At 40.0% G+C, this 19,332-nt stretch overlaps 2 protein-coding genes across 10 annotated transcripts in view; both read right to left on the bottom strand.

Moving 5' to 3' along the window:
- adgra2 (adhesion G protein-coupled receptor A2) overlaps positions 1-4,068 on the bottom strand; it is a 55,484-nt gene extending 51,416 nt beyond the window's left edge. For both annotated transcript variants that reach the window (XM_027167167.2, XM_047823019.1), the window contains exon 1: positions 3,341-4,068. In XM_027167167.2, coding sequence (XP_027022968.1) covers positions 3,341-3,579 — 239 coding nt within the window. In that variant the 5' untranslated portion in view covers positions 3,580-4,068. The remainder of the gene's footprint in view (positions 1-3,340) is intronic.
- Positions 4,069-12,634: 8,566 nt separating this feature from the next.
- Positions 12,635-19,332, bottom strand: part of pdlim2 (PDZ and LIM domain 2 (mystique)) — a 56,894-nt gene continuing 50,196 nt past the window's right edge. For all 8 annotated transcript variants that reach the window (XM_047799719.1, XM_027167259.2, XM_047799720.1 and 5 more), the window contains 3 exons: positions 16,043-16,182; positions 14,586-14,697; positions 12,635-13,917 (listed from right to left, as the gene is read on the bottom strand). In XM_047799719.1, the coding sequence (XP_047655675.1) occupies positions 13,725-13,917; positions 14,586-14,697; positions 16,043-16,182 (445 nt within the window). In that variant the 3' untranslated portion in view covers positions 12,635-13,724. The remainder of the gene's footprint in view (positions 13,918-14,585; positions 14,698-16,042; positions 16,183-19,332) is intronic.

The raw sequence follows: 19,332 nt of genomic DNA, 5'->3' as shown, positions 1-19,332 counted from the left end.
ATCCTGTGAACTACTACTAAAATGAAAGAAACAGTATGTTGATATGATATCGGTGGGGTTTGTGGTGCATGCTAGTTAGTTAGATAGATAGATAGACAGCATAGTCATCTTCAGTGGTGTCTGATAAATCTGACAAGTTCCACTTGCTTGGGTTAAAGATTTACGCTAGATTGGTGATTGACTTGCATTGCTAAATTGGTGTGTTATGCCACTATCTGCATTACCCATACGTCCGACTACCAAATGCCTCAGTACCCTAACCTCATTCACTGAAATTCCAGTCCAGATGACAAGAGTACTCAGCATGATGAAGAGAGAGAGAGAGCAAGAGAAACAGAGAGAGAAAAATGATGTATCCTAAGCTGCATCTGGGATTGTGTCTAGAAACGCCTGAGGAATGTCAGGAAAAACAGAAACATCAACATCACGCCAAACATTCCACATCTGGGGCAGAACCTCGGCACGTCACTAAATCTAGAAGGACACAAGTGTGAAAAACACTTTCCTTGACGTGTCAGATGTAATACAAGCTAAATGTGTTCTCGTTATTTGAATATCCGTTTCCGTTTACTTTATCTAAGGTTGTATTCAGAAGCACTACAAGTCTCGCTATATAACGCTTTCTGTAAATGTTCTCCTTTCTCACAGCGGGAGTTTTGAAGCCTGGAAGTGTTTTCCGCTAACCCACGCAAACCCCATAACCATGTCACGGTGTGCTTTGCACATGCTCAGAAAACAAATAAATGGCATTAAGACGTGTGGCTGCCTGCACCCATGTCGCCTCCAAACTCCTCTTTCCACTATACGCCACCTGGGCTCGCTCTGTCCCCCCTTTTTCCTTTCGTTTTAATCCACTTCCTCTATGTTTCGGTGGCTCAATGTGTGTAGCAGATGTGAGTGGTTATTAAGCAGAACCACGACGCTCCTAAACGCGCTGCCCTCGGCCTCCTCCACTGGGAACCAATCTATTGGCTTCTCTCTCTCCACTGCCTGGGCTGCTTTTTGCCATTTTTCCAATGTTTTCCTTTTTACGACACTCATGTGAAAGCAAGCATCACTCCTGCTGAGGAGGAGAGCTCTGGGGTATTGTGGGAAGACGGGGGACGGCAAGGAGGCATGGGGGTTAAAATGGTATAGAGTGTTAATGTCAAACACATGAACAATCCCATTTTTATGTTTTAATGCATACATTTTCTGGCCCAGTGGAGATGTGGTTTCCCAAACCAAAACGGAACTGAAGTGATTTTGCACAGTTTCCGTGACATGCTGAAATAACAACCAAAAAAAAGTCAGAAACAGACAGAAATATGCAAACAGCCAAACCAAATCCAAACCAAATCGAATATTTTGACTGCTGCACAGGCTTCCTTCCTCCCGGATTGGTATTAAGTGCCTGTTTTGCCCATTATTGATAGTGTGTAAATAGAGAAATGGTCCAGGCTTCAATCTTAACCCATAAATGCTTGTATTTACCTAAAAGTGAAACAAAAGAAATCACATATCAGGCCAGTGCGTCTGGTCTGCCTTCCTTCCTGAAAAGAGGGCACTGGAGATAGGCCTGTTAAAAACAGAACGCAGCATCATAGCAATGGGAAAGGAAGCAACCAGACAGCCATTAAAACAGAGAGAGAGACAGAGAGGAGAGACAGAGAGAGAGAGAGAGAGAGAGAGAGAGAGAGAGAGAGAGAGAGAGAGAGAGAGAGAGAGAGAGAGAGAGAGAGAAATGTGTTTCTGTTTAGCCCCATTCAGTATAGCCAACTCAGCTGAAGACTGGAGAGGGGCAGAAAGTGTGTGTGTCTATGTGTGTGTGTGTGTGTGTGTGTGTGTGTGTGTGTGTGTGTGTGTGTGTGTGTGTGTGTGTGACGGGGGTGGGTTTTTAGGGTGTGGGAGGGGTGCCGACCAGGGGCACATTTCCTTTCTCTCCACACTGCAACACAGATGGAAAATGACAGAGCCGTAATACAGAGACTTCATTCTCTGCTCCAAAGTGCTGTAGTTCACAGCCTGAAATAAATTCCCCAATCAAACCCAACCTGAAAGCCCCACTCTATTTCCTCTTCCAGTGAAGGTAGCCAGCACAGGGGCTAGAGCTTTCATCAAAAACCATTGTATTGTGTTGACATGTTGTTCAAAATATTTCCACAGGTTGTAATCCATGATATAAAAACCCTACAGGCTCAGGTTACATATCAGAACGGGACACTGTATAAAAGTAGTATTAAATAGTATATAGTCTTAAAGTATCCAATGGCTAAAGTATCAGATTAAGGCTTGGTCTTTTAATCAGTAGATGTATCCCACACTATATTGCCAAAGCAGGTTGTTCGCACTGTTATTTTGTCGATGCACTCATGCACAAACTTTACAGTGACTCATATGCAAAAGCATTGTATCATTGAGTGAATGTTGATAAACTTGCCAATAAAATGAAATGACTTACAGGCTAATATTAAAAAAAAACTTCATTATTAGTAGTACTAGAGGCTTGGATGTTGGTGCGTAAATCATTGGTGGTTGTTGTGTTGTGAGTTGTTTGCAGAATGATGGGTCTTGTGGTAATGCTGGTATATTTTGTTGTTGTATTGTTGTATAATTTTTATTGATGCTGGATTTGTTGGTATCTATGATAGCTTTTGGTGGTATTGGTGATGTCTGAATTTTTGGTTGTTGATGAGTTCTTGTTGGTGGTGCAGCTGATATTCCTGGGATCTTTGATGGTTATAGAGTTCTTTTTGGTGCTGGTATCATTGGTGGTTGTAGAGTTGTTGGTGTTAGTGGTCATTCTGGATCGTTTGGTTGTTATATAGTTGTTATTTGTGGTGACGCTGGAATTGTTGGTTACTATGATAGAATTTTTGGTAGTATTGCTTATATTGTTGGGATCTTTGGCGGATGTAGAGATGTTGGTGATGGTAGTTGTGGTGGTGAAAGTAGTATTGTTTGTAGCATTTGAAGTAGCAGTGAAAGCGATGATGGTGGTTGTGATAGTGGTCTCGCTGTCAGTTTTCCCAGTGGTGCTATTGATAGTGCAGTTGGTGGTGGTATCAGTAAAGGCTCTGTTGGTTTGGGTGTTGGTGGTGTAACTAATAACTGAAGATATGCAATGGCTACATATCAGATACAAATCTCTGCCCTCACATGAAGGACCAGCAAAGGATCGTTGCTAATGTTTCATAAAACATCGATTTTAAATATAAAAATTAAACTTCTGACTCATCATTACCCAAGTACGCGCGCGCCCACACGTCATTCCAGCATCACAGCGACCCGTTTCCCCAAACTTCATTTTTAAACGATTAGCTCTTAAAGGTTAGACAGCAGAATGAAAACAGCTACTCACAAAGAAATAGTCCGGTTGGGCATCAGACTCGCTTCCGGCGTCTCCGTCAGCTCCTTGCCGGCGCAGCTCACTCGTTTGCGCGCGCCCGCCTGTGCCGTGTGGCCCTTTGCGCGCTCGTCCGTGCAGCTGCAGCCGCTGGAGAGAAGCTCGCGACACGCTCGCACAAATCCCAGCAGCAGCAGCAAGAGCACGAGCAGCGACCGGCCGCGGAACGAGGCGCGCGCGCTGCGTCCCAACATCGTCGGTCCCTTTTCGGTGACACCAAGTCAGCCCATGTCATCACATGAATTATTTGAAAACCCGTCAGCAAGTCTGCTCAGACGATTCAGTCACTGCTGCACTGCTAAAAACGCTTTTGCGCGTGTTTCTTTATTCTCTACAGGGATTTGACGCTCGCGCGCCTCAGACTGAAAGCCCGCGTCTCTCCATCACTAAGTGAGAATATCATCCGTGCGCCAGCCCCAAAAGTGCAGCACGATTATCCGTCATGTCCAAGCGGTTTTTGCGCGCAACGCATCCTAAAAATGATCTTCCACAAGAAGTTCTACAGGAAAGTTAGATGTTAATCCGTTAATAAGTTAGAGTTTGCTCAGTGGTGTAAGTCCAGCCTTCATAGCGTGTAACTCTAACGGTACTCCGGGTCGATCTTAACTCCCCTTAATACCCCTGCAGCGCTTTTCCTCCGCCACCCTTTCGTAGCTCACTTACTGCCCTGAGCGCGCGCGCGCCCTCTTCCCCTTCCCCGTTGCCGTTCCTGCACGCACGCGCGTCCCGCCGCAGGGTCCTAGTGCACAGTTACAACTTTTGGAAATAGTTTCGGAGACAGTGAACACTATGGCTGCGTCCTCAGTCGCATACGTCTTCCCTAAATAGTGAGAAATGAAATGAACATTTGCATGAACATGAACATCTAAACAGCAAAATCTAATTGCTACATAATATGCAAATGAATGCAGAATGAATTGGGCGTGTCTTCTGTCTCTGTCATTAAAATTGGATATTCATCAAAATACTATTGGCTGTTTAAAAAAAACTTTTACTTTACTTTACTTAACACTACATTTACAATAAAAATTTACCCTCAAAATGCCTCAGAAAGCAAGAAAGAAAGAAAGAAAGAAAGAAAGAAAGAAAGAAAGAAAGAAAGAAAGAAATATTGGAAAAACTAAGAAAGAAAATAAGTAGAAGAGAAACAAAAGAACGAATGAAATGAATAACACAAAAGTGAACAAAGGTGAAGTGATGTTTTTCAGTTGCAGCACTTCCTGTTCTAACAGCTGATTTGTTTCACAAATTTAGTATTAATTGAATTTTTAAAAACAAGATGATGCAGAAATCACATCTAGGTTTGAACAATAAACTACAAGTACAGACAGAGCTCCAAAGGAAATTTTACAAAGTTGTAGAATCTGTATGATTGACTGTAGATCCATATTTGATAGGACGCCAACATTTACCTTAATAACTGTGACAGGTCAAACTGTAATAAGCTTTTAATAATGAAGACTTGATTTTCTTCCAAAATCTATTGCATCAAAACAAAATAGCTTTTAGTGGCATTAATGTTGCTGTTCGGTTTGATCCTAATGTTGGTCTCCAGGCTCTATGACCCAGCAGGACATCTGCTAGTTGCTCAGAGCACCTTGCTGGATCCTCGCGTGCGACCAAACCATCCGATGTTAAATTAATGCTTGGCTTCAGTGTGTACGATGCACATGGAGTGTGAGAACAAGAGGAAATCTAATACATGAAACAAACTGATAAGGAGCAAAGTCAGATAGAGACAGCATCCTCACATGCCTATTTCTCACGGTCTCAAACACGAGCATATACAGTAGAATTGAATTATTTAATTAAGATGTAACTGTTGGGAGACATAAGATGTATATAAAGCTCATAACAAATACAATAAAATTATTTAAACAAACAAGTACACTAATATACAACACTTGTTGAAATATAATTGTCCAAGTCACAGAGGGAGATATAGTATAATGCCATGATGTTAGCTCCAGGCAAAGTTAGCGTCTGCTCCTCTTCTGACAAACACAGAAGCGTCATATTTGCTAGCATGACTTTTTAACACACTTGAATAGATTGACGTTGGCATCGTCAGCTAAAACAATGCTCCTAAATAAACCCTAACCAGGGACCTACAGTATATGAATATTTCAATCCCCCTCTGTTTTCGGAGTCAATCTTTTTATTATCCTAGCTTTCACATAACCAAAGTTATATAGCAAGTCAATCTGAACTGTGAGGCAGTTTGCTAAATGCATAAAAGACACAAAGGAGGTTTAAAACACTAGCTTGTTTTTGTTTTTTCCACATGGCAAACTTAACTGCTATGGCATTAGTAATGAAAATTGCTAGCTTGGAACAGATGATTGGATTAGCCTAGTTTTCACAAAACTGAGGTAATTTACCAAATCACACTAAACGCTGGTGTAGTTTGTAAAACATAAAAAAAAATACAGACTTCTATCAAAAACTTCATTATACTAATGAAATTATTCATTAATGTCACAAAAAGGACAAAACTCTTTCTTGATTTAAACTTATTCAAATCCTGCCACCCATCAGAAAAGAAAACTGCTAGCTCAGCAAAAATGGCTGCATTAACCTTGCTTTAACGCAAGGCACAGAATACAGATACTCTCTTTGCTTGTGTTTAACATGTACCTGAATCCTGTCATCAGAAACTAAAAGTGTTAGTTCAGCAAAAATGATTAACAGAAGCCATTTTAGTTTCCACATGCGTGCAGAGCCAGATAATTTGATATTTATGGACTGATACCATCAACCTGACCCATAAAGAACGGTTTTCCTAAGTCCAACTTTGTCCACAGGCTTGTTTTATTTAAAAACCCGCAGCTTTTTATTTTTAAAACAAATTCTCCTTTGATATATACGAGAAGCAAAGGAAACTGGAAACCTAAGCTCTTATGTGGACATAAAAAAAAAAATGAAGGCAGTGTTTTGAAATCATGAAAAGGTGTGCAGAAGGAGAGAACCAGACGGATGCAGAGGCCTGATTGAGGTTGACGTGTGTGTTCTTCGTGCCGCGCGCAGACACGCAAGCATGGCCACTTCATACAATGGAGCAGTTGTATTCAGTCTAATATAGCAGCATAGCCTCTTGTTGTTGCTGCACTATGTTGTGGTTACGTTCCCAAACCACATAGCGTACTAAATAGTGTACACACGTTATACGTCTGTCACATTAGTCCTGCTGACAAAAATGACTGAAGTGACATGGACAGGACAGTTGGATGCGCTTTGGGACGTAGCCAAAGTTGCGCGGAAGTTAGTGCAGTGCAGAGGTTGCTTTTAGGACACACCCATCCCACCGATCCTGCAAATCTTCCTCATCTGGTGCACAGTTTCCTTTTAAAAATGTCACGTCCTGAAACTGCACATTACATCAAATTGTACTTAATGGCATCCAGACAAACTTTTATGTTGTTCCAACATTCTCTCTCCCTCTCTCTCTCTCTGTCTCTCTCTCTCCCTCCCTCATATCGCTGTGCAGGCAATCTCTCCCTCCGTTCCACATCTGGAGTCCATTCCAGGTGGACTAGAGAAAGAGAACATTGAGGGAAGGAGGCAGGAAGAAGGGGAAGAGAGGAAAAATAATCCAGTGGACAAGAATGCAACAAAAGGCTGTATAGGTGTGAAAGTGCAGCCATGTTGCCTTTGGAACATCGCCCACAATAACTTGTGTTGTTGATCAAATGTAGAAGAATTGAGTAAAAACATATGATAACTCAGGATCGACACGTCGTTTTAGCCTGACTTCGTTGTTTTTTTGTGCGCATACTGTGCTGACATGTTAATCTGTCATTATTTATATACTGTAGGTCTTCGTCTAAGTATTCATGCTCATAAATATACAGGCAACCTGAGAGGAACCAGAAAGCAGTGTTGGGGTTTACGTCCAATTAAATTAACTGCATTTCAAAATTCTGTTCATTTTATTTTTATTCATTATGCAACATTAAGTAGTAAATGACAAATGCTGATCTTATGGCTTGTAGCCCAGTGGTGTAAAGAAGAACCAATTTCAGTGTGGGGACGGGGGACTTTGGGGAGGAGGAAAGGGGGTAATTTCAGAAATGTCAGTACAATTATATTGATGAGTGTGACACTTTTCGATGACGTCAGATTGTGGTTAGCTCAATACTCCCCATATTGATAACACTGCCATAAAATTGCTCTATGAACTTAATTAAACTAACATGCTAGTAATAGTGGAATATAACATTTTATATTCCTAAAACAGATGTTTTTCTACTTCTGCAGTACCTCATCTGTGGTCAGCTCAATATCCCTAAACTGTTCAGGGTGTAGCTAGCTGAAATTAGTAGCTTTCAAACAGAAACAGGAAAAAATACACGATCCTCATTGGCTATCCATGTTTCTCATTAAAGCTGCTGATAGGGAGAAAGATGTAATTAAACAAACAAATCGGTGGTTTGTTTGTTATTTGAGGAAGCTTAGTATGGATGAATCATTCATTCATTCATTTTCTACCGCTTATCCGAACTTCTCGGGTCACGGGGAGCCTGTGCCTATCTCAGGTGTCATCGGGCATCGAGGCAGGATACACCCTGGATGGAGTGCCAACCCATCGCAGGGCACACACACACTCTCTCATTCACTCACACAATCACACACAATTTTCCAGAGATGCCAATCAACCTACCATGCATGTCTTTGGACCGGGGGAGGAAACCGGAGTACCCGGAGGAAACCCCCGAGGCACGGGGAGAACATGCAAACTCCACATACACAAGGTGGAGGTGGGAATCGAACCCTCGACCCTGGAGGTGTGAGGCGAACATGCTAACCACTAAGCCACCGTGCCCCCGCGATGAGTCATTATACATATAATTATAATGTCTGTTTAATTGAGAATTATACAATTAATTGTGCTGTAGTGTGTATGTTAACCAGCCATGACTAAGTCTTTAACATTCCCTTCAACTGTGATGTATTACAATATATAATCGGCACTAGACGACTGTATAGTACCCACCAACACCTGCATGTCACATGTCTAACTCGGCACTCACACCTGTTCTGAGTCAACCCTAATCAGCACCACTTAAGTCCTGGCTACTGGCTACTGTACCTTTCATCAACAAGCTTTAGCCATTGCATTCTGCCTGTTTTTGAGCGATATCTATTGTCTATGTTCATGACTCTTGTCACTGATTTGTTTGTTTGGTTTTGACAATAAAATCTGCATTCATGACAATTACACCTCAGCTACAACTACATGCAGCACTGTCTAATTAAAAACAGTAAAGTTTTGATTGAGTTTTCTAAACATACATTTTCCAAGCAATTATCTGCTTATAGTAGTGCCAGTTAGAATTTATCTTTATTTATACTATATATGATGCAGCAGCGGGGGTTCGATTCCCGCCTATGCCTTGCCTTGTGTGTGCGGAGTTTGCATGTTCTCCCTGTGTTTTCTCCGGGTACTCTGGTTTCCTCCCCCGGTCCAAAAACATGCATGGTAGGTTGATTGGCATCTCTGGAAAATTGTCTGTAGTCTGTGTGTGTGAGTGAATGAGAGTGTGTGTGTGCCCTGCGATGGGTTGGCACTCCGTCCAGGGTGTATCCTGCCTTGATGCCCGATGACGCCTGAGATAGGCACAGACTCCCTGTGACCTGAGGTAGTTCGGATAAGCGGTAGAAAGTGAGTGAGCTCCAACAGTAGTGCTAATACCAGCATGAATGCCACCACACTCATCATCTCACAGACTGCAATCCGTTCATCTGGAGTCTCTCTGGAACATTGTTTTATACGTTTAATCTTTGAACATCTATGGAAAAAATTGAATAAAAACAAACCCTTACTGCTTGTAGGAGCCAGCAGCTAATCATCACAGTTATCTCTTATGTTTGAGAATAGCAACGTTCACCTGGGACATAAGCACAACATGACTGCCACCATCTCACAGGAATAGCAAAAATACTGACTAACACTGACCAACAAAACAGTACCTCAATTACTAAACACATAACTATTTCAATACTCTTACATATAGTTGATGTGTTTTTGTTGGACTCTGTCTTTAAGCAATGGTTTAGATAAAAATATCATGAAGACATTTTATATCTGAGACTGTAAAGAGTCTGTAAGTCTGCCTAAGAAATGCATCAGGTTCTCCAGAAGGTTCTCCAGGATATGAAAGACAAACCTCCATCCTAATATACTGTTTCTGGGAAAGCTAATCAATCCGTCTGTTTTTGGAGTGACATCACTTCCTAGCAGAGAATACGAACAGGCAGCCAACAAATATATAAACCGCTTGTTGTGAAAACTTTTGAACTCAGAGTAGTCTGAGTCAGAGAGGTGGAGTGGAAGAACACTGCCACCTTGTGGTCATAGTGTTTGGATATGGTTATATGTTATATTTTATTTATATCAATATATTTATTTTTGCTTGAACATTTATTAGCATTGCAGTGTACCGAATTGGCAAAATTCAAAAATATAGTTGATGGCAGGTAGTGGGATGTGGTAGCATAGTGGTTAAGGTGTTGGTATACCACTTGGAAGGTTGTGAGTTTGAATCCCAGGGACACCAAGCTGCCACTGCTAGGCCCCTGAGCAAGGCGCCTAACCCTCAATTGTTTAGTTTGTATAAAAGAGATGTTAGTCACTCTGGATAAGTGTGTCTGGTAAATTTAAAGTCTACTATTATTGAGGAGAAAATGTTTGAACACTGCATGAGTGTGAGAGGTCACCAGTCAGAAGATTGTAATTTTGAATGCCAGGTCCACCAAGCTGCCATTGTTGGGCCCCTGAGCAAGGCCCTTAACCCTCAATTGCTCAGTTGTTTAAAAAAAAAAAGAGAGATGTAAGTCGCTCTGGATAAGTGTGTCTGCTAAGTCCTGTAAATGTAAACGTAAAATCTATTATTGAGAAGAAAATGTTTGACCACTGCAGGAGTGTGAGAGGTCACCAGCACCACTTGGCTCATTTGAGTGGTGTAGAGCCTCAGCCTGCAGGAGTCACACAGTCCCATCAGGGAGTAACAACCTTCTGATTACAAACCCATTAGGCCACTCAGTGGAGCGAACTTCCTGCTGTTAGATGGAGTCAGAACACCGCGCCTCAACGGGGATTTCTGGGAAAAGATTGATTGCAGAGATGTCTGTTAACACATGTGGAATTCGGACACACAGACAAGAGGGTAGTGTTAAGCAACTCCAGTTAGCCAACAGGGTTTATATAGCCGAAGGAAGGAAAAGTCAAGGTCATTCATCTCTGACAAAACAGTTTAAGTAGTTAGCTTATAAATGTTTGTAGGAACACAAGCGCTGAAGCTGGGTTGCTATTTATTTATTTATTTATTTATTTATTTATTTATTTATTTAATAAGGTCACTTAAACTCTATTCAGATAAATGACTGAAACGATTAAGAGTAACTATTTTCTCAGTCCCAGCCCACTAAAATATAATCATTAAAATATATATGAATAAAAATCATTTATAAATGTGCAAATCTTAAACTTGAAACGTCGTGCTTACGTCTTTAGAAACATACGTTAGTTTAATATTAAAAGTTTAATAATTACTCAAATTTGTTCCTTATAAACATTCATCCCTATGACACATTTGATAAATTCCACCCAAAACATTATTTTACTGAATATTGTGGGGAACCCAACACACACACACCCTCTCAATGTCTCTCATGCACACACACACTCACCCTCTCAATGTCTCTCATGCACACACACACTCACCCTCTCAATGTCTCTCATGCACACACACACTCACCCTCTCCATGTCTCTCATGCACTCACACACACTCTCCATGTCTCTCATGCGCACACACACTCACCCTCTCCATATCTCTCATACACACACACCCTCTCCATGTCTCTCTCTCACACACTCACCCTCTCCATGCCTCTCATACCACACACACCCAACACACCCTCTTTATGTTTCTCTTTCTCCCTCCCCCTCTCACAAACACACACAACCTCTTCATATCTCTCAAACACACACCCCCAGAGTCTGGCCTTATTTTGAGGATTGATGAGTTAATCCGGTCAAACAATTGTATTAATTAAAAACACTGATTTTAGAGAAATAACTAAAATATCTTTACCATCTTTATTGCGTTAGGGTTGACTCTAGTTAATCATTGTCAGTGGTTTGGCACCAGGTTTTACACCCTTCCTGCCGCAACCCTCCCATTTTCCCCGGGGTTGGGACCCAAACTGTGAGTTCTCTCTTCATATCTATTCCATAAACACAGAACTTAAACATTATTGTTGTTTAATGGGCTAAAATGGTAAAACTTGTAATGCAATCAAATTTGCAGAACACCTCATTTTTAATGTTTGAGGTTTTAAGGTAGTCTAGTTTAGTCCAGCTCTAATCTTATTACTTTCTTTATACAAAGTAATCGCATAAGAGATACATGCTAAACACTAGAATACATCCACAGGCAGGAATATGTCTAAAAATATAATAAGGTCTTCCTCATTACAGGGTCCGTATGCGCCCTCTAGTGGGCAAAAAGAGGAGCAGACGAGCTGGAGTCAGCTTCATAACCCACAAGAGTGAAGGCCACATGTCAAGTTCAGCATAACAACCGATTAACTTGGTGATACAAAGTGATAAAACACTCCAAACCATGATCCATTTAACCATGTGTCTTGCTCTCACCATAAAAAAAAAAAAAAAAAAAAAAATTCCATCATAGCAAGTAAAAACAAATATTGAAGCAATTCTTTCTTATTTCTAAAAACCAAATATATTAAATATGAAGCCTATTTCCTAAAAGTTGTACTCGTTTTAAGCTAAAACGTATTCAGTTGGCGGATAACTTTGGAAGAAGTCAACCCTTCATGGAAAAAATTCAACACGTCATGCTTTGAAACTGTGCAAGTAACCACACAAGTGACATCATGTGCATAACACAAGCTAAATAAAACCAGGCTGTAGTGGCTACCATGGATACGGCATGCTGTCTCGGGAATATGCAGAGAAATGTCTGACACACAAAACAATTAACAAGATAAATTGTTTCTTAATGGAATTATAACACTGTTGCATTCCTATTTTCTAATTGAAAATTTCACGAATCTCCTAAAAAAAAAAAAACACTAGAGAGGTTTATATCCAGTATACAGTATCCTCGTGTTTGGAACTTAATATCACTGTTTATAATAAACAGCTTTATTGCTACAGTAAAGAAAACCCCACAACGTCAAAATAAGATTAATGAGCCCAATGAATAAGTGTTCGCTCTCATGCAATCATTTACATCAGTAAATTTTATATTTGAAAAAGAAAAAAGTGAAGAAAGGACAGTTAACATTACAATTCACAACATGATATTTCCAAAGTCATCCATCAAATAAGTCACCAGTGGTGGAGTTCTGCGTTTATGAAAATATGCCACTTGAGTTCAGACCAGGATTTAAAAATAATATATATATATAATAAACTTTTTTTTCTCCTATAGTTCACTTCTCATTTTGGTCATATCAAATGTTGTGTACTCGGTATCAAATGTGACACGCACGGAAACAAACACATACAACCCTGTGCACTATCATTATATATATATGGATTACATCATATATAATCATTTAAAGAGAAAATACACATATTTACACAACCATAGTTATTCATATTGTTTTGATAATCAATTCCCTTGTAGATGAAGAAAAAAAAAAAAGTAAATGAAAAAGATGAAAAAAAATCAGGGCTGGCCAAAATATTTTAAGTCGTTGGAATGTTGGAATGTGTTCCAAATGCTACAGGTTTCTAATTAATGTTGGTCCTGGGTTTGAGCAGCCCTGAAATACATGGATGTGTTTGTATGTGTGAATACTTTCAAAATCTTTTTTTTTTTTTTTTTTAATAAGAAAGATAAATCACTCCAAAACCTAGGCTAAATTAAATTTGACTGCACACTCAAACACACAATGGAAACCGGTCCCGTGTGCACTATACATTTCTTGTGATGTCTTATGAAGTCATGAAGCAAGATCCTGGGGTTGTACATTTTTGTGAAACCCAAAACCAAACATTGAAAGAAGTTTAAGTGAATCCGTGTTAACTGCATTGTGTATACTGAAACAAAAAGCTTAATACAATGTGAAGAACTGGCAGGGAAGGTTTATAATGTAGGATAATTGCTGAACTGGCTTATACACCTCTTCAACCCCTCCCAGAGTCAACAGCTAGCAAGCTCCACACGCAGCTTAAAAGAGGTAGAAAGAGTTCTTCCTCTAAAGCAAAGAAAGCTGCATGTTCTGTGCAGGTTTCTCAGATTTCGCTGTGCTCTCTGTGCTGGAAGGAGTGAGGGAGGTGAAGGAGCGAGGGAGAGAGCGGATGACTCAGTGGTTAGGGGAGATGGGGTGGCGGTAGCCTACACCAGGCCCCTGATATCGTTCGCGTGCGTGCTTCTCGCAGAACAGCTCGTCTTCCACCCAGAAATGGCCGCGCATCTTCAGGTTCAGGCCGCAGTCTGCACACGTGTAGCAGTCGGGGTGGCGGAAACGCTCGTCAGCGATCCTCACTGCCTGGGTGCTGTAACACAACAGACTCTCACATTACACACTGAACACAAAAATCAATCATTTTGATCAGATTAAACCTGCCATATTCTTGTATTCTTTCTGTGAACAGATTTCTAGATTTTTTTTCTTGTTTTTTTTTTTTTTTTAATTATTTCTGAAAGAACAGAACATCCATTTCTTTTAATACAAATGTAATTGCTACTGTATAGTCATTCAGAAAAAGAAAAATATACCACAAAAGCAAGTGTGCTTTAATCTATTCGTTTTTATAAATATTTTACATTTGCAATACATTTACCCCATTTCCATGAGAGCCATTAATTCTGGAGCTAATTGTATGAATGTACGACTGAATGTACGTCCTCACACCCATATCTGTTTTTTTGTGGTTGTTAACAGCATCGATGCCTTCGCATTCAAAATCTGTGAGCTGTGAGTGCTGATTCTCACGGGTGTATAAAGGTAAATGACTTATAAGAACAGCAATAGCCCCAGGCATAACCAGCATTAGTGCTTTATTACCCGCTTATTAATTTCTAATTAGGCACTAAATTCATGCAACGTAACAAGCCAGGACAGCTATTTGGGTGGTAACTTTTCTTTCTGCTGCATGTTATGGCTTATTTTCTGCTCTGTACTGGATGAAAACATGTGAAGGTTATAAAGTTCTTCTCTTACACAATGTTGTTGCCACATTTTTCACAGGTGTGGTATTTCTGAACCCCAGCGACAGATGACACTGGTTTCGGTGGGATTGGGGACAACTTCGATGGGAACATCAAGGCACCCTCTGTTTAAAAAACAAAAAAACAAATACAAACAATTAAATCTAAAGCCAGAAATTTTGGATTGGACGTATACATCAGGTGTTCATTGATGAACGCATGTCGAAACTGGTGAACTGACCGACCTTGTTTTTATAATGGTGCTGCTTAGCCTCGCTAATGATTAATCGAAGGTTGCTTAATGAATTCAGTCGCCTACAGTATATGACCAAATCCAGCCTTTCAGTTAATCATAAATTGTACACAAGGGGGCGCAATGTAACAGTTGAGCAAACAGTGCAGCCAAAACCTAGGCAACTGCATCATCAGTCAATATGGGTATGATTTCATGAACTCACTGTAAATACTTTAGTAGCAAATACAAAAAACTCAATATTTTATTCACTGACCTGCTACCACACATGATTAAAAAAAGATCACAAATCTTCTATCCATCATCCTTTGTGCTGCGCATAATTGCCGAGTGACTAAATGTTCAAATATGTCCAATTCCTGTCAAACTGTTTCATGCTTTTCCCCCACAACAAAATCAGACAATCTCTTTGGTTGAAGATGCCAAGGGCCTTGAGGCAGTATTGTTTTGTCACCATAACAGTTTGGGCAAATTATTTTCATGACCACATTTAAAATAAGACGTGAAACTAAATATTTCTTCTGTGAATCAGAGTTCTGAGAAGAGAACAACAAAGTAAATAGGAGACACATTTCTTGAACAAAAATTTCTTTGTGCATAGACATGCTGAGAATAAACAGCTCAGAGTCATAAAATATGCATTAGACACAGATAATTGTTTTTGGGAGTGAAGAGAGCTGAGGATTTATATTCAGATGGCAAAATATGTTTAAGGGAATTCATGTATGCTGGGTGTTCACACTGCACATTGTGATGTCTAACTGGACCATCTCTTAAACTGGTGAATAACAAATGTCCTAAATGAGGACTGAAAATATAAGTTAAAAATGAAAATTTTATTCCTATTGAGAATCCACTCCTTTTTTTCTTCTTCTTTGTAATCTTATGATCTCTTCTCGGGTGAGCTCTAAAAAGCCTGATGTGAAAAACAGATCATGTTTCTGCATCATAAAAGCGTTAAGTCTTAAAGAGTGTAAGGAATGCTCACACACACGCTCACACATGCCCATATTGACCTCAAGGTCAAGTATTTTTGCTAACGTCACAGATAAAATACAGACTTTTATACTCAGGTAATAAAAGGTAACTTAATGACCCGGCAGGACAAAAGGTTGCAGTGATAGAGATTTATGGCCCAATTTTTACATGTTGAACTAATCTGACTTTTCTTTATTAAGGCAGTTAGGTTTCAGTGTGTGTGTGTGTGTGTGTGTGACCTTTTTCATCTGCCTCCAACACTTCTTGCAGCATTTTGAAGGTGTTGGACTGGCGAGGAGCTGCACGTGACTCCTTGTTCTCCTGAATCATCTTGTACACCTCTGATTCACGATCGAACCGCTGCATCACAAAGTCCGAGCTAACAGACAGAGAAACAAGGACAGACGGTAAATAAATTAGGAACGATTATCCAAATTGTCATTAAAACAGACAGATCAGCATCGGTATCAGTAGTGTATGTTTACAGCTGAAAGCCGTTCATGATGGTTATATTCCTCAAGTTTAACAGCACTGCAGCTACATTTATGCCAAAAGGAAATGAGTGCTGTGGGAGAACAGGGGTGATCTTATTACCTCATCACATCAACTCTGGCCCATGGAAAAGCCTGTACGCCTGCATAGTTTCTGCTGCACATACAGTACAGTACAGACTATACATATATATCAACATGGTGAAGATTGATAACTTCTACATGATCATACAGAAAGACAGGTACACATACAGTAAGCCACTGCTAAAAATACATTATAAAAACAAAAGCCTGTGACAGTCCTGTCAATCAACCACTTTTTTTAAATCTATTAAACTGTAGCTCACCTTTAAATATGCGTGTTCAAACCTGTCTTGTTTTGTTTTTTATTCATCAATTAGTAAATTTACACATGTGATTGAAATGATTTGAAGATATTCAAGTTAGCATGTGAGTATACACTGCTAATGGTTACAAACAATGAAGATTTGAATTGTGAATATCTTCCAGACAGGAGAGAAAAATCAAGCCTCTCACATACTGGATTTATTTTAAATGTTCTCCTCACATGATTTTGCAGTTGCTGTGATTTCAGGCTCTCAAATATGGGATCAAGCGAGAGAAAAAAAAATTGCACTTTTCTTCAGATTTTCACCACTTGTTTCTATGCTGTGGTTACATGTGACTATTGCAGTGTTCACTCATCCTGCTTTGGCATCATTCCAGTTTTTTTGGGTTTCGCTCATGAAGACAAGTCCTTAGCAACCGTTCTAAGTACACGCCTGTTTAAAGGAACAACCAATCATCTTCCAGTATTAGATTAATACACTCTGAATCAAGCCAACATTCTTCATCTCTGTCATCGCGAAGATAAGAAAAGATTGACACGAGAGAAGCCTTTAATGTTGTAATAGAGCCGTTGGATAAAGAAAAGTGTTCATTCAGTGTTCTGAGAAAAGAGAAAAGTACAGGTTCTATAATCAGTACTTGGCCCCTTTCCTTTGAAAACATGTGTTTGTTTCAAACCATTTCCTCCTGTGTTCGGAACAAGAGACCTTTGAGAAAAGACTGAGAACAGCCTTCTGGCCAGCACTAATTTGATGCTAACCAGAATCAAGTGAAGTTTAAGAGATTGTGCATTGTTCTGCCCTCAGGGTCATGCAAGTTATGTCTGTATTAATATTAAAATAAATAACAAAGACGGAAAAGAAAAGAAATTTGATATCACTTGCTGATCAAAACCGTCTGTATGGGATGACCTTCGTTCCTTGTTTCCTGAAACTGCTGTATGCTTGTATGTGTGAGTTTCGTGTAGTCACCCGCATTGTGTCAGTTTAGAAAAAGGTTGTTTAAGCTCAGCTGTTTTTGAAAAACAATAGATAGTGCTATTGAAAATGAAAGGAATTTACTCGTAGAGGCGTTTGTTTCTATTCTTGATAGTTCCTACCCACCAGTCAGACAGTTACTACAAAGCTTCACGGCTACAAATCGGGGAGTTTGAAAGAGTATAAAATCCTTTCTGTGAAACCAGCTGCATCGTGTTGCATCACAGAGCAGCCATATGATTAGCCAGTGAAGTAGTAACTGACAATTGTGATTAGCAAATCCAGCCATGCATGTGTACAGCACCATCAGGATTCAAACACATCATCCATGCCTGAATGCTTTTTTACTGCGCCACTTGGGAGCTTTTTGCACATCCTTGTGTTGTTCCTTTTCGAGAATTTAGCATGTTGTTGTTGTTAAAACCTGCCTTGCATGGCAGTGTTAAGTTAAAAAATAGATATTTCCATCATTCAATTCTGATCAGCATCTGTGTGTTCTGTGTCTCTCATGATAGTTATGCAGATACTTGATGCAGAAGCAATAAGAACAGGCTACGGTCTGTCTACATCCTCCGTGCAGACAGAAAGAGATTGCTGTGGTTGCTGGACAAGAAAGAGAGTAAACTAAGTTTACTAAGACACTTGATTGGATAGGAAATTGGAACGGTTTTGCAGGCCAATGATAATTTAATCCCTCAGGTGACACAATGAATCTATTCTCCAGTGTTTCTCCTCCATATTCACCACAACTAGTTGATCATGGACTGGCATTTCTAACAAAAAACAAAAATACTCTACACGACTAGACTCTCTCCTTTCACCCCCACTTCTTATTAACTTTCCTTTCATGCCTCTGTGGTTAACAGCAGGTTTTAGGTGATGTAAATGAATGAGACAGAGTTTGAAAGCAGAGAAGTGAAAGTGGGTATGAGAGCTGATTAGAGATGATCACAGCAAGTTTATGAGCGCTATATTGCTGAAACAAAACTACAGGTTATGGTTGGTGTTATGAATTTTAAATAAGGAGTAGGCTACCTCCTCTACACAAAGAACAAACAGCCTGTGGCGCACACACACACACACACACACACACACACACACACACACACACACACACACACACACACACACACACACACACACACACACACACACACACACACACACACACACACGTGCTGTGTAAACTCGTCGGTCCTGATCTTAAGGACACGACTGGTTTTAGTTTGACAGTATTTATCTAAACACATACGGGTTCAGCCTCATTTTTTTCCTCAGTATTTGGCAGCAATGACAAGAAAGACCAAAAATAAAAAAATATTGAAACTTTATGCCAAACATATTTTGGATTCTAGAAAATGTTTTAGTGACAGGTCCCTTGAATCCAAGGTAGCCACTTTGCATTATCCAAATACTTCAGTAAAGCTTTTGCCTGCACAGGCCATCATACTACCTCTACCTATAGTCAGAAATGCACAGATCCAACTGAGAATGTAAAGACCTTATGGCTTTAGCAGAAGAACTTTTAAAAATCATTATGAGCCATTTTGTTGCTTATCTCCAAGGGGTGTAAGTGCATTGAATGTCATGATGTTGACCAGTATAAACTCATGCACCTGCGTGTGTGTGAGCGAGAGAGGATGTGTAATATGGGTGCGGTCATCACCCCTATAAACTTGCATGACAAGCAGCCGATACTTTACATGTTTTCTC

Source organism: Tachysurus fulvidraco, chromosome 14 (genome assembly GCF_022655615.1).
Source record: "Tachysurus fulvidraco isolate hzauxx_2018 chromosome 14, HZAU_PFXX_2.0, whole genome shotgun sequence".
NCBI classification, from domain to species: Eukaryota; Metazoa; Chordata; class Actinopteri; order Siluriformes; family Bagridae; genus Tachysurus; species Tachysurus fulvidraco.
Note: the sequence above shows the minus strand (reverse complement) of the source record. Positions and strands in the feature narration are given on the sequence as shown.